This window comes from Camelus bactrianus, chromosome 6 (genome assembly GCF_048773025.1).
Source record: "Camelus bactrianus isolate YW-2024 breed Bactrian camel chromosome 6, ASM4877302v1, whole genome shotgun sequence".
Classification (NCBI taxonomy): Eukaryota; Metazoa; Chordata; class Mammalia; order Artiodactyla; family Camelidae; genus Camelus; species Camelus bactrianus.
In genome coordinates, this window is record NC_133544.1 from 39,776,307 (window position 1) to 39,792,257 (window position 15,951).

At 35.2% G+C, this 15,951-nt stretch overlaps 2 protein-coding genes across 3 annotated transcripts in view; one reads left to right on the forward strand and one right to left on the reverse strand.

Moving 5' to 3' along the window:
* The window catches only part of WDHD1 (WD repeat and HMG-box DNA binding protein 1), a 57,341-nt gene extending 47,141 nt beyond the window's left edge, over nt 1–10,200 (forward strand). For both annotated transcript variants that reach the window (XM_010962184.3, XM_045522037.2), the window contains 8 exons: nt 1,737–1,960; nt 2,058–2,176; nt 2,365–2,421; nt 4,371–4,414; nt 4,833–5,003; nt 5,661–5,791; nt 7,483–7,621; nt 9,387–10,200. In XM_010962184.3, the coding sequence (XP_010960486.2) occupies nt 1,737–1,960; nt 2,058–2,176; nt 2,365–2,421; nt 4,371–4,414; nt 4,833–5,003; nt 5,661–5,791; nt 7,483–7,621; nt 9,387–9,587 (1,086 nt within the window). In that variant the 3' untranslated portion in view covers nt 9,588–10,200. The remainder of the gene's footprint in view (nt 1–1,736; nt 1,961–2,057; nt 2,177–2,364; nt 2,422–4,370; nt 4,415–4,832; nt 5,004–5,660; nt 5,792–7,482; nt 7,622–9,386) is intronic.
* Nucleotides 1–15,951, reverse strand: part of SAMD4A (sterile alpha motif domain containing 4A) — a 352,931-nt gene that overhangs the window by 15,395 nt on the left and 321,585 nt on the right. The gene's annotated exons all lie outside the window — the stretch shown is intronic.

Consider the following 15,951-nt stretch of genomic DNA (forward strand, 5'->3'; position numbering starts at 1 on the left):
ACTAAGTTTGTGGACTTCTAGGTCTCCAGGCTGGGCAGTCTTAAGAACTTTGATCAGGTTTTATGTATGTCTGCCTTTTGTTATCCTCTTAGGCATACTGGGTGGTAAAAGTTTGTAGCCAGTGACCAGGTTTGTTGCCTTGGATTTTTAAGTACACTTAGCTTTGGAGATAAGTGAATTTTTTGAAACATAAAGTTTGTATGTTGTGTCCTCATTCCAGGTTGGTTTCTAGGGAAAAGTGTATTATAATTTCTTCTCTGTTCCTCTAGACTGCAAGCCCCTGGAGGGCAGTGACCCTGTCTCATTCACTGCTGTATGCCAGGCACGGATGTGATGCTAACACACAGTAGACCTCAGTATTTCTTAAGAGAGTCAGTGGTCCAGGCTTTTCACTTTAAAAATGAGGGAAAATTTTTCTGAGGGAAAAATGATAGCTAAGACTGCAGAGGTGATTGACCTTCAGTCTCCAAAAGGTGGCATTCATGTTTGTCACCTCTATGCAACACTGCCTTGAGTTTAGTATTAAAGAAATTTAGTTTCCTGTAGAAATAAGTTTTGTTTCTTATAAAATCTCCTTTGTGGTTTAGGAACTGGTAACCTTTTCATTTCCTACAACACATGTAAAGAATTGTGTTTGATTTATTTACCATTTAGCCTTAGAGGAGCTTTTCCTCTAGAGTGCAGTGTTGCTCAGCAGGGTGCAGCTGGTTCTACTAGTAGCATCATGGTCAGTTCTTTAGCATTCCTGGCCCCTGGCAAATGCCTGTAGTTCAGCTTAGTCTGGAAGAATCTCTTGCTTTCCTTACTCCATTTCATTTCCAAATGCCCCCTGAGGAAGAGAATCACCCCAGCTGAGAAGTACTGCTTATAGATAAGTGATTCTAGAAAACTTGAGAAGGACGTGCAGGTGAATATCTAAAGCTTCTGTGCTGTTGAGTCAGATGTGGTATGTCTAAGTAACAAAATAACCCTTCTGTTCTATGAATTATGAGACCCTTAGTCTTCAGAGCATTAATTTTCCTCACATTGTCCTTGAGTTGCCTCACTTTGAGTTGTCAAAATTCATACTGAAAGAAAAAGTCAATATTTTCTAAGGGATGATAAGTGAAGTTCTTTGTTTTATTTTGTAAGTATAAAAAACAAAGCAAGAAAAAAGAGGTTATTTGTTAATTTGAAAATTGTGTAACTGTTTCTGGTAGTTAGAGATCAGAGACAATCACATTTTAAAAGATTATGGATAAATATACTTGCCTCCACCCAGATTCATTTAGTAGCATTTGTGTGCCAATTCTGAGCAAAATAATAATAAATAAATCATTTATAATTTATTCTTTCTTTGAATTTGCTACCCTGTTTGATGAGTGCGGGTGATAGGGTGGGCAGGAAGACAAATTTAAGAAAACCATTTTTAAATTTTGAACAAATCTCTTACTTTCCTTACAATTAATAATTTGAAATAATATGCCATATTTCGTTGAATCTAAGCTCCTGTTGATTGTAAAAAGCACCATTATTTTAAGTTGCTGAGTCAGAAAAAAATGCTGCCAATTAAATTTCGCCTCACTGTTAATTATAAGACACTTCTCAACTTCAGAGAGAGATGTTAAAATGTGCATCTTAGAATAAAAAATACAGTATCTAGAAAACTGTTTTCCCAGTTCTAATAGTAGTATCATCTTTTATTTTTAAGAGGTTTTACTTAAGGTAATTTGATGCCCCCCACCTTTTCCCTTTAGCTTTCTTGTAAACTGGAGCGAGAATTTCGTTGTGTGGAACTTGCTAATCTAATGACTCAGAATGCTGTGAATTTAGCCATTAAATATGCTTCTCGTTCTCGGAGATTAATATTGGCCCAGAGACTTAGTGAACTGGCTGTCGAGAAGGCAGCAGAATTGGCAGCAACCCAAGCTGAAGAGGAGGAGGAAGAAGAAGAGGATTTCAGAAAAAAGTTGAATGCTGGGTAAGAAATACTCAGTTGTTTGGGTTTTTCTTTACCATCTTGAATATTGACTTGGTCTTTGCACAGCTTTTTATTGAATAATATTACTGTCTTTTAGTTACAGTAATACTGCTACAGAATGGAGTCAGCCAAGGCTCGGAAATCAAGCTGAAGAAGATACAGAAGACAGTGGAGAAGCTGATGATATAGAAGAAAAACCAGAAACACACAATCACGGTAAGTTATATTTTTAAGGGAATTTGAAGATGAGAAGTGTCATGTATGTGCCTCTCCTCATTTACTTGGCTGAAGGAAATTGAATACTTGTACTTTTTTGAGACATCTTTGCTGTCTGATTGTTGATTATAGAAGGTGGCTTTATCTTCCCATTAACAGTATATTGCTTTATGTTAATTTTTCTATAGGACAAAATTCATTTTTTAAAAATGCAAATTCCTCTGATGTGCTAGCTATTAAGTCAGGTAAGAAATATTTTTGATTTTATAATATCAAGGGAATTTTGCAAGAATTCTTTAAAGTGATAAAGAATACACAAATACACCTTACCCTTTAGGGCCTGTTTTGTTGTTTTCAATCAGAAATGTATGTGAAACTGGTCATTTAACAAATACTCATTAAATGCCTATTGTGTGTCAGGTATTTGACTAGATGGGGGATACAGAAATCAAGTAGGCATGCATGTTTGATCCCTGCATAGAATAACTTTATGGTACTGATTGGCTTTTAAAAATGGGTATATATGTTAGTTTGATTTTTAAAATATACTTTTAAACATGTGTGCAGAGTATTAAAAGAGCATATAACAAGTTGGCTATAATCCAGTCAGTGGTGGAAGATGGTTGGGATTCCAAGGAAGGCCTTATGGAGTGATTAAAGCAGAGACCTAAAGGATAAATGAGTCAGCTAGGCAAAGGTGGGTAAGAGCAGAAGCAGAGGAAAAGCTTGTGGGCTTAAGGAACAGCGTGTGTGAAAACTGTAAGAGTGGTGTGAAGAGCAGAGAGCAAAGAGGAGGTGATGCTGAATAGTTTTGGAGTGATGGGCAAGAGCCAGAGTGTGCAGATCTGTGTTGGCCATTGTAAGGATTTTGATCTTTATTCTGAAGTCACTGGGAGGCTGTTGTAGGTATTAAGCAGGGGCATAATGTGGCACACTGTGCAGAGGAGGGTTGCATGTAAGGAGACTACTGAGGTAGTCCCAAGTGAGATTGAATAGCGACTTAGACTAGGGTGGTGATGAGTGATGGTAAAAAGAATGGGAGGAATTGAAGAGGTGTTCCTGAAGATAATGTAGAGGGTATGGAAGTTCAGAGTGTGAAGAATGACTCTCAGTTTCTGGCTTGAGTACTTTAGTGAATGATGGTGCCATTTACTGAGTTGGGAAACATAGCTTTAGATAGGAGGATGATGAATTACTATTGTCTATTTGGGTCAGGAGCTCAGGAAAGCAGTATCACTGGGATGGAGCTATAAAGTGAAAATCATTGGCATAAATACAGCAATTTAAAGCATGGTATACGGATGAGTGAGTATTGGGAGAGAGTGTAAAGTGAAAAGAAAAATGAGCTTGGGCCTAGAGAACCCCCAACATTTAAACTTCAGGTAGACGAGGAAGAAGGGGAGGAACTATCAAAAGAGAATGAGACCAGAGAGGAAGGAGGTAAGCCAGGGAATGCCGTATCTCAGAAGTCAAGAGGGAGAGAGTATCAAGAAGAAAGGAACACTCAGTTATGTGGAATGCTGTTGAGAGGTCAAATAAGATGATAGCTGAAATGGATCCACCAGTTTTGGCCACATAGAGCTTACTGAGTCCTTAGCAAGAGCAGATTCTGCAGGGTAGTATAGGACTGGAGCCATGTTTTGGGTGGAGGAATGTGTGAGTAGTGAGGAAATGGGAATAGCCATGTAGACAGCGCTTGAGAAATTTGACAGTTTGTGGGAGGTGAGAGAAAATGGTGTCTGGGAAGAGGGGGAATGTGATGAGGAGAGAGTGTTTAGTTTTTGTTTGTTTAAGTTGAGAAACTTCAGGAACCAATAAGGAAGGTCAAAGATGGTGTGGCCATTGACAGCACAGATTTCTTGAAAAGGAGTGGGTGGGATTTAGAGCACTAGTGTAGGAATTATTTACTAGCTAAAATAAGGCAACAGTCTTTCCTGGTAACAAGAGAAGAGGATAGATCTATACATATTGTGTTTGTATGTCTCATAGTGGCCAATTGGGATAGTTCTCATCTAATAGCTTTTGTTTTGTCTTAGAAATAGGAAGGAGGTCATATGTAATTGTTAATAGTTTTAAAGTTGCAAACTACGTTTATTTTCATATAATATAGATTTAAATATTCCATTATTAGTATTGAAGTCAGAAGTCTTCTGAGTTTTACTGCTATTAAGTGAGGGTTTCTTTCTTATGAAAGGTGCAGTTACCTCTAGCAACCAAGGACGAATAAACCCCTTCAAGGTAAACTCTTTCCAGTGATGTTTTCTATTATTTAAACACATTTCCATACAGAGAAATATTTCCAAGTGACAAGATGACCCTCCCCAGACTTAGACATTAAAGATTTAATTTTAAAATATTTAAATAAGTAAATGTTTGAAATAAACAAAGTTAAAAGTAGCACTAGTTCATGCTTTGGCCAAAAGTTATACTTCTGCTTGTCTTCTAAGAACCTACGGTTTTGAAAGGTGCTACCTATTTTTCTTGGAGATATGGTATTTGGGAATATGTGCATCAGTCTTAATTTGGATTACACCAAATGTATTCAGTTACAAAGGTGAAATTACAGTACAAACCTAACAGAAATTTAAAGGAAAAATAAACTTCTTGGGATTTTTTTTTTCTGAACATAAAATGCTAATACTAGTTTGCTTTTTAGGTATCAGGCAATTCCAAAGAGCCAGCCATTTCAGGGAATTCAGTACGTTCAACTAATATTTTAGACAGTATGAATAAATCATCCAAGAAGTCTACTGCACTTAGTCGAGCTACAAATAATGAAAAGTCTCCAGTTATAAAGCCTCTGATTCCAAAGCCAAAGTCTAAACAGGTATGATTTCAGCTGCCCTCTGCCATGGTCTGTTTGTCTTACTTTAGCTTTGTTCACTCTTTCAGGTAGGCTCCAGTTGTTTGTCACTGATTGTCTAGCAAGGGCAGTGGTTCTCAAATCTTTTTTTTTGCTTCAGAATCACTTTATATATATATACACACATATACATACATATACACACACATACATGCATGCATATATACATATACATATACATACACACACACACACCCAGGACAGGAACTCATGCATCTGTTTTTGTTGTTGTTGTTTTCCCTTTTCCCAGATGGTTTTGATGCATGTCCCTGTTTAATGACAATTGGTTTAGTACCTGGCCCGAATCTTTACTTTTTCTGTATTGCGATTTTTATCTCCCAGGTTTCATCCCAGTTTTAGTGTTTTATCTTATATTTGTCATCAATAAAATATATGTTATTTATCTTTCCTATTTCATATAATTTTTTTCAATTAGAAAACATAAAATTTGAGGTGTAGTTTTTTTTTATTTTGTGTGTGTGTGCGTGTTTATTTTTAACTTTACATGTTGGTGTTTGAATTCTAAATGATTACAAATATTTTTCCACGTTTTTAAAAATTTGATTGTAACACAAAATCATACTAGATTTTGTTGCAGTATTCATAAGTTTGTTTTTACAGGCTTCTGCAGCATCCTTTTTCCAGAAAGGAGCTTCCAAAGCTGATAAGACTGAGGAAGTGAAGGAAGAAAATTCTGAAAATTCATCATCTGAAACCCCACCTGTGTGTCCTCAAAACACTGAAAACCAAAGGTCAATACATAGAGAAAATTAGTATTCTCAAGATACAATATCCCAGTAAAAAGCATATAGAAGTAGCCATACAAAATTATGTGGCTGTCTTATTCATTATTATAAATAATTCATTGGCACAGATACTGGGCATTCCGAACACTTGTAACTTTAGGGAAGCCACAAATATTGATTAATGTATTTATATTACTTATTAAAGTATGTTTTGATAAATTGTATTATGTGTTTTAAATTATAGGTACATTTTGTTGGGACACTTTTATAATTCATTTTTTTCTTTGGTTTGTTTTTAAATGATAATATAGTTACATGGGAGAAACACAGTCAAAAGATACAAAAAGATGTGTGATGAAGAGTACATCTCTTTGCTATACCCAGTTTCCCCTCCACAAATAGTCGCTGAGCAACTTTCTTATATAACCTTCCAGAATTATTCTATGCATGTATAAACATTTATCTGCTTTCTGAAATTACAGAAATGGTAGTATACACATTGTTCTGTACCTTGTTTTTTTCACTTAGCAACTTTTGCAGATCATTTCTTATTACCACATGAAGAGTTTCTCTAATCTTTTTACATCCATTGAATGGCTATGCCATAATTGTTTATTTCTTTATTGGTGGACAAAAGATGGATGCTGGTCTTTTGCTAGTACAAATAGTAGTACAGTGAATAACTATATGAATGTCATTTCTTGCATATACAAATAGCTATAAGATGGATTCCTGTATGGTTCAACTTAATGTATACTTGTAATTCTGATAGATATGCACAGTTGTTCTGCATGGATGTTGTATCATTTTATACACCTCCAGCAGTATGAGAGTTCCTGTTTGTCCATATACTATTTGTCAACCAACTCAGTATGTTGCCAAATTTCTTGATCTCTTGTATTCTAGATTTATTTAAAATATATCAGTTAAATTGAAAGTCTCATTTAGCCAGTATCTCATGTTAACCAGTTTAATTTGAGGGGGTAGCTGTAGTTTTTATTTTTCCTATTTTGTTCTAAATTTAGATATTAAACAGTGTAATTTTTATTTAAGATTCAATTTTTTATACCGGCAACAGGCTGTACAGAAAAAAAGTGCTCAGTAAATATTGTTTGCTTTAAACCTTCACTTGTGACCTAAAGACAATTTGTATCAGAAGTGAGATCTAGTAAAATCGACAAGTGTGCTGTGTCCATGCTTTACATAATGATGGTACAAGAAAGGACCCACACTCCAGGTCAACTGTGAGAGTAAGGGTGAGAGGATGGCTAAGGAGCTTGAGAGAAGTCATGAAGATTTCAAAGAGCTGGTTTGGGAAATGGAGAAAGCCTACCAAGGATACATGGGAGAATTTTACTGGGCTAGAGAGGCTAAGTAAGGTTGGAGATCTTGAGCCTGTCAACATTCATAAAGAGTTGAAAGTGCAGAGTTTACAGTTGCTGCACTTGGAAAATAAAGATGTGAGTAATTCCTTTGAATTGACCTTGCAGAGGATTTTTTTCAGTTCGTTGCTTCTACAGCCTCTAGGCAGTTTTAAGTAATAATGTAATTATAGGTATTAACAAATATAATGAATTATGTCTCTCTTTATATAGATAGGCAAAGACTAATGGTTAATTACTAACCTGAAAAATCATAAAGCACTTTAAAACTGTGTCTTAAGTATAATTTTTTTTTTTACATAATTGCTATTTTAGGCCAAAGACTGGGTTCCAGATGTGGCTGGAAGAAAACAGAAGTAATATTTTGTCTGACAATCCTGACTTTTCAGATGAAGCAGACATAATAAAAGAAGGAATGGTTCGATTTAGAGTATTGTCAACTGAAGAGAGGAAGGTAAGGATAATTGTGCTGAGACTGAGAGCTTAGTGAATTCCCAGGTTTTAAAAATTCTTACAGAAAATGCCTTTCTCTGTTTTTGGAAATTGAATACATTTTGGTAAACTCTTTGTGGAGAGAAAATATAACAATGTCAGCTTTGAACATATAGATACATAATAATTATTATTTAGTGCTGTTGGTTAATTCTTTGGCAGTTACACTGTTCACATCTGTGTAAGTTTCAGCATAGAGTAAGTTAGGGGAATACCACTAGAAAAAGTGTTACTTATAAATCAAAAGCAAATAAAATTAATAATTAAAAATGAAACTAATTCACATTTTTGTGCTACTACTTTAGGGTCCTTGTAAGCAGAGTTTCTTAAAATGCTGTGTATTTACACAATGAATACTAAATGAGAATATTGCTTTTGAGGAAAAAAGCTAGTGTTCTGTTCTAGCATTTCACATGGAAATTAGGACAGGTGGCTTGTACCTGTTGCTCCTCGTGTCAGTTTCTGCCACATGAAAGGCTATGAGCAGCTTTCTTTTGCAAGGGGAAGGAATATGTGTGGTGTATCAATAAATCCTCAGACTTCCCTTCCCCAGGGATGGCATTGTGCAGCATCAGCACCTTGTGATGTGGATACTTACCTTGATAAACTGATTCTTATGAACAAAGATATTGCAAATGAGAAAGATGGAAACTGGTCTAACCACCTCTAGCCTCCTTTAGAATCTCATTAGCAACTTTGTGTTTCTCATTTTTTATAAGTATTTACAAAAGGATAAAAATTCTAAAGAATTAGATAAAATCACATCTGAATGAATAAGACCTTAAACATCAAAAGATGAAGAGACTTGGCAAAAGTTGTGATTACGTTTTTGAATACTTAAAAATATAATCAGTATTTTTAGTGTAAACCTTGAACATTTCTTAAATCCAGTCTGTTAATGTAAGAAATTCTACAGCTCAAAGGGTCTCTTTTCAACAATAATGAATGAGAAAGAGAGTAAAGTAGGAGGTGGAGGAAGTGTTACAGATTAAAGAAGTTTGAGAGACAGATGAAATGAGTGAACCTTGTTAGTGAATAGAAGCCAATCCCAAAGGAATATATACTGTATATAACATTCCTGAAATGACAGTGATAGGGATGGTGAACAGAGTACTGATTGTCAGGGCTTGGGGCCTGGGAAGGAAGTATGTGTGTGTGGGGAGGGGGTGGGACATGAGGGATTTTTGTGCTTATGGAACTGTTATATACCTTGAATGTGATGATAAATACACAGCCTCCAATAGAATTTCACACACACGTAGAAGTAAAGAAGGGGGGATTTTATCAATGTCAATATCCTAGTTGTAATAGTACACTACAATTTTGCGAAGTACAACCATTGGGGGAAACTGAGTAAAGGGCACATGGGGTCTTTCTGTAGTTTTTCTTATAACTGCATGTGAATCTACAATAATCTAGTCTCAAAATAAAAGGTTTCTTTTTAAAAAACCTACCTGCAGTTATAGTATTTTATACTTGATATGGTTAATTACAAGCAGAATTTAGACTGAAGTACAGAAGTAGAATGTAAATTTTTTAACATGCCTTGTAATTAAGTAATAAGAGATTTGTTAAAAATGGGAACAGTTAATGATTAGCTTAACAATTCAAGTGCTAATTATGCTGCTTTATATAAAGGAATGTTACCCGCAAAAGTAAAGAAATAATTTCCTTCCTATTTCTTCATTATCACCTAAAAATCTTTTCTTCTCCAATGTTTTACAAAGGCATGGGCTGCAAAGGCCAAAGGAGAAACTGTAAGTGATGGAGCTGAAGCAAAGAAGCGAAAACGTGTGGTGGATAGAAGTCGTGAAACTGAAAACCAGACAGAAAAGGCAAAGGAGAATCTTAATTTGCCTAAAAAGCAAAAACCTTTAGATCTTTCTACGAATCAGAAACTGTCAGCTTTTGCATTTAAGCAGGAATAGAGTAAGGGAGTGAACTTAGGAAGGTAATAGTTTTTTTTACTCATCTTTGATGAATCTGGGCCTTTTAAAAAAATCTTTAGGAAACTCATTACATATTTTTAAAAGCATTTAAAGACTACAGTTTGTCTTTATAAGATAATGTAGTAATTATCCTGGTGTAGGGAACAGGGCATGTATAAAAACTATCATCTTTGCAGATTGCCCTGCCTCCAGATGGAGGGCCATTCAGAAGCATTGTGATTGTGGTCACTGACTTGGGGCCACTGGCATGTCCCATTGGAAGCCAGTTTGATTTTGTTTCTTACCTTCAAAATCATCAAAGCCAGGGTCTTATAACCTCTGAGTGTTGAATTGCCTTCTAGGGTTTTCCTCATTTGGTTTACATAATGTACTGGGAAGTACTGCAATAGTCCTTTTCCCAAGTGTGTTACCATAGACTGCTCTCTGTGTCTGTACTGGACCTAGGGGACCATGTATTTTTTAATATGGGCCCTAAACATGTAAATAATTTTGCAAATAAGACCTTTTGTTTGTTTTGGCAGTGTCTTCATGTATAGCTTTGAGTTGTTTGTGTAGCCTGATTTTTTAAAAATAAAACTTTCACATTTCCATATTTAGCTTGATAGTCTTAACATTGTATTTCCATGAAATGGAAATGTTTCTAGAAGATATATTTTATGTTATGTTTATTACCATAATTTCCACCCCCCACCCTCACCTCCCGTTTCTGTTACACATTATACACACACAAGAGAAGAACTGAAGATGCTGTTTTGATAGTGTTGTAGCCTAGCGCCTAGTGTGCTCCTGGTAAGCTACTCTGGGTATCAACCTCAGCAGTGCTTTTCTGAGCAAGTCTTCGAAGCCTTGATAAGAGAGTAGTTGAAGAGTAAGGGAAAGTGTTCAACTCCTCTTATTTTGAGCAAACAAGATTTAATTACGTATTTCATACATTTTTGGTTAGTATTCTAAGCAGAGCTTAATACAAATGCATCCACTTAATTTGGACAAATTACAGGGGTGAAGTCGGGTGGGCATGCAGTAGTAAAGTAAAATCAGGTGGCTCAAAGTTGAGAGTAGTTTCATAGTTACAGGTTGGAAGGAACAAAACATGTTGAAAATTTAGATGTATGGGAGCCGAAGGATACTCTTTGTCTCATGATGGTTAAATTAAGGTTAGGAAGGATTACATTTCTGATTTTTTAATTAGTAGCTGGTATTGAGAGACATTGTAGCACAGTGGTTAGGAACACAGATTTCAAAACCAGACTACCCAGGTTTGAAGACCCACTGTAATACCTCCCAGCTGAATAATGTTGGGCAAGTTCTAGCCTGTGTCCACTCATCTGAAAAATGAGTATGATAATAGTATCTACTTCAGAGGGTTGTTACGAGAATTATATGAGGTAAGAGTACTTAGTTCCTGGCACATGGTAATGTTCATATCAGTATCAGCTACTATTATTATGCTGTTGGCTAGTTCATCTTACTTTGTCATTAGGTTTGATTCTGAGTAATATAGGAATTAATTTTGATTTCAAGATCCTGAAGTAAAAGTTTATTTCTATTACTTTGGAAAGCATGTTTATAGACATGTATTTTGATTTATTTCCTCAACTTGATATAATCCTTTAGTGTTACATTTCAGGTCCACAGCAACCTGATAATACCAAGGATTTGCAAAAGGTTTTTTTCATTCCCTACTTTTGTTTGGTTAAAGGAAGGTTTTTGTGTTGATTGGGTTTAACTTGCAAATCAGAACTTTGAAACAAGAAATATCACCCTCATTTCTTTTCTATATAATATTAAACTTCGTTTAAGAAAAAAAATTTTTTTCACAGAATTGGAACTTAATGTAGGAAAATGGAAAAGGAAATAAATTAATATATTAGCCACCATCATGATAATCAGTAGAACTGCCTATTCTGAGCTTATGTGCTGTAGAAAGTTGTCTTATGCTTAATTTCATTCTCCAGTAGAAAAAGCTTCTCAAAGAGGAAGTTATTTTATAGCTTTATACTCACGAGGGCATCATCTAATTATCCCAGAGAGCAAGTGAGTGAGGGCTGGGTTGTGCCTGCCAACTCTGGGCACTGTGGTATCCTACAGCCACTGCCAGTGCAGCAGCCTGTGGTGAGCCACTGCCACTAGCATGGAACAGATCCCTTTAGACAAAAGGATGAGACCCATCTATGAAGAAAGCATCTTAATCAGTGACTGATTGTCTTTTTTGTTTTCCAGCTGTTTTATTTTAGGAGTATATAATTTTTCCAAGGTGTTTATTTTGAAAATTTTCAGACCTACAGAAAATTTCAAATACTTCAGCAAACATATATATACCCTTTATCAGAATTGATTTTGTGTCCTTTTTTAATTTTATTCTTATTTTAATTTTTTTTGGTGGGGGGAATATTGGGCTTATCTATTTATTACTTTTGGTGGAGGTACTGGGGACTGAACCCAGGACCTCGTGCATGCCAGGCATGCACTCTACCACTGAGCTATATGCCCCCCCTCCCCAGGATTGACTTACTGTTGATATTTTGCTGTGAATGCTTTATAAACAGGGTTTTTCCTGAACCATTTGAAATATGGATCATGACACTTCACCCTTAGATACTTCAATATATCCCCTAAGAATAGAGACAGTCTTCTATATAACCACAATATCATTTTATACCAAAGAAATTTAACAAAAGAATATTATTGCCTAACATATATTTCATAGTAAAATTTGTCCCTTTAGACTTTTTTCTACCCAACCTAGGATCAGTTAAGAATATTGCATTGTATTTAATTATTAGAAGTATATACTTTTTTAATGAACTCTTTTTTGCTTTATTTTTTTTCACTTTTTTTGGGAGGGGTGGTAATTAGGTTTATTTACTTTGTTTTATTTATTTATTTTAATGAAGTTACCGGGGATTGAACCCAGAACCTCGTGCATGCTAAGCAAGCACTCTACCACTGAGCTATACCCTCCCTAGACGTATGTACTTCTTAATATAGGAAAATATGAGGTAGGACATTATCTCCAACCCTAATACCCAAAGATAACCACTGTTAACGTTTTAGTGTACATCATTAGGCTTTTTTCCCCTACATAGGTGTGCAGTCCAAATTCGTGCTCCATAGATGTATAAAGAAAAGAAAACAAAACAACTCAAGCCTACAATTTAAAGTGTGGCCTTTTTGCTGGTAGTGTTCCTGTAATTAATACCAATTTCTGCCTATTCTGGAACTGTGTCATAAAGGGCAAAAATTGATGGAGTAGAAAATAAACATAATGGAATCAGAAACCCAAAAGTTGGTTCTTTGAAAGACTAATAAATTAGAAAAGTATTTGGCAAGATTAAACATGATATAAAGAGAAAAACATAAATAAGTGATATTAGGAATGAAAAGGTATTTAATAACTACAAATGATACAGATTTTGTAAAGATAAAAGGCTTACTATGGTCAGTTTTCCATGTCAACTCGCTAGGCTATAGTTGCCAGTTATTCAGTCAAACACTAACCATGTGTTGCTATGAAGCTATTTTATAGATTGTATTAAAGTCCATAATCAGTTGACTTTAAATTAAGTGAGATTATCCTTGATAATCTGTATGGGCCTGATTCACTCAGTTGAAGGGCCTTAAGAGCAGAACTGAGGTTCCCCTGAGGGAGTAGAAATTACACCAGTAGATAGAAGTTTCATCTCATGCCTGGGATTTTCAGCCTGCCTTTCCTGGATGCCTACCCTATGGATTTAGGGTTTCAGACTTACCTACCAGCCTCCACAGTCATGTGAGTCAATTCCTTGCAGAAAATCTCAATATATATCTCCTACTAGTTCTGTTTCTCCAGTTGAACACTGACCAAGTCAAGACTTGTAAATAGCTTTTTGACAATAAATGGAAAATTCTGATGAAATGAGCAGATACTGACAAAAGCAGGGTTAAAACTGACTCAAGACATCAAAAGACTAAAATACGTAGGAGTAAATCTAACAAATAAGTACAAAACTTATACTTTGAACTACAAAACATTGTTGAAAGACATAAAAGAAGACCTAAATAAATGGGAAGACATCTTCTGTTTAGAGACCAGAAGGCTTAATAATGTTAAATTGGCAATACTCCCCAAACTGATCTACAGATTCAGTGCAATCCTATCAAAACCCAAGCTGGCTTCTTTGCAGAAAATGACGAGCTGATTGATCCTAATGTTCATATGGAAATTGAAGGGACCTAGACTAGCCAAAATAATCTTGAAAAAGAACAAGTTGGAGAGTTCACAATTCCCAGTTTTAAAATTTGCTGCAAAGCTACAGTAATTAAGGCAATATGGTACTGGCATGAGAACAGACCTACAGATCAGTGGGATGGAGTTGAGAGTACAGAAATAAACTCACATTTACAGTCAGTTAATTTTTGACAAGATTACTGGGACAATTCAGTGGGCCAAAGGATAGTCTTTTTCTACCAACAGTGCTGGGACAACTGGGATACATGCAAAAGAATGAGTTTGCACTCCTCTCACACCATACAAAAAATTAATCCCAAATGGATCAAGACATAAATGGAAGAGCTAAATACTACAAGATTCTTAGAAGAAAACATAGGCGTAAATCTTTGTGACCTTGGATTAAATAATGGTTCCTTAGATATAACACCAGACAAGAAGAGTTATGAAGTCAATATCATCAAAATTTAAAATGTTTGTGCTTCAGAGAACACCATCAAGAAAGTGAAAAAAACAAGCCACAGAATGGGAAGTTTTTTTGCAAATCATAGTATCTGGTAAAGGACTTGTATCTAGACTATATAAACAACTCTTACAACAAATAACCCAGTTTTTAAATGGGCAAATGACTGAACAGACATTTCTCCAAAGACAATATACAAATGGCCAATAAGCACATGAAAAGATACTCAGTATTTTTAGGCATCAGGAAGATGCAAATTCAAAACCACAAAGAGAAATCACTTCACACCCACTAGGATGGCTCTAATGAAAAACATGAACAATCAGTGTTGGTGAGGATGTGGAAAAATTGGTACCCTCAGACATTGCTGGAAGGATGTAAAATGGTGGTTTGGCAGTTCCTCGTAAGGTTAAGCATAGTGTTAATCACATCATGAAACATGTCCACACAAAAACTTGTACGTGAATGTTCAGAGCATCCTTATTTATAATAGTCAAAAAGTAAAAACAACCCAAATGTTCAACAAGTGATGAATAGATTAACAAAACCCAATGGAATATTATTTGGCAATAAAAAAGAATGAAGTACTGATACATGTTACAACATGGACAAACCGTGAAAGCATCATGCTAAGTGAAAGAAGCCAGTCAGAAAAGACCATATATTATATGACTTCATTTCCATGAAATGTCCAGAATAGGCGAATCTATAGAGACAGAAAATAGATTGGTGGTTGCCTTGAGCAGAGGGTTTAGAGGGAAGGGTGAGTGACTGCTAATGGGTAGAGGATTTCATTTTGGAGTGATGAAAATGTTCTGGAATTAGATAGCAGCAGTGGTTGCACAACTCTGTCAATTTACTAAAAACCACTGAATTGTACACTTTAAATAGGTGAATGGTTGGTATGTGAATTATGTCTCTATAAAGTTGTTATTTAAAAAACTGACTTGTGGTATAGACTTCCAGTTGCAAAATAAGTGAGTCATGGGTGTGAAATATATAATGTGGAGAGTATAGTCAATAATTATGTAATATCCCTGGCCATAGATCATAACTAGACTTCCCTCATGGTGATCGTTTTGAAATGTATAGAAATACCGAATCACTCCATTCTATAACAAGAACTAACACAGAATATAGAAAAAGAGATCAGATTTGTGGTTACCAGAGTTGGGAGTTGGGGAAGGGGAAATTGGATGAAGGTGGTCAAAAGGTACAAACTTTCAGTTGTAAGATTAATAAGTACTAGGGATGTAATGTACAACATGATAAATATAATTAACACTGTTGTATGGTATATATGAAAGCCAAGAATATAAATCCTGAGTTCTCATCACATGGAAAATTTTTTTATTTCTTTCATTTTGTACCTATATGAGATAATGGATGTTCACTGAACTTATTCTGATAATCATTTCATGTTGTATATAAGTCAAATCATTCTTTTAAACCTTAAACTTACACAGAACTGTGGGTCAATTATATCAATAAAACTGGAAGAAAAAAATAAAGAAATAGAAAATCTAAATAGTTTATAACCAATTTTAAAAATTAGTCTATATTTAAAGTTCTTTAAAAGAAAATCCCAGGCTGGGTGAATATAAAGTCATGTTCTGTCAACAGTCAAGTAAAAGTTACAATCTTATACAAATTATTGAATATAGCAGCTGTCA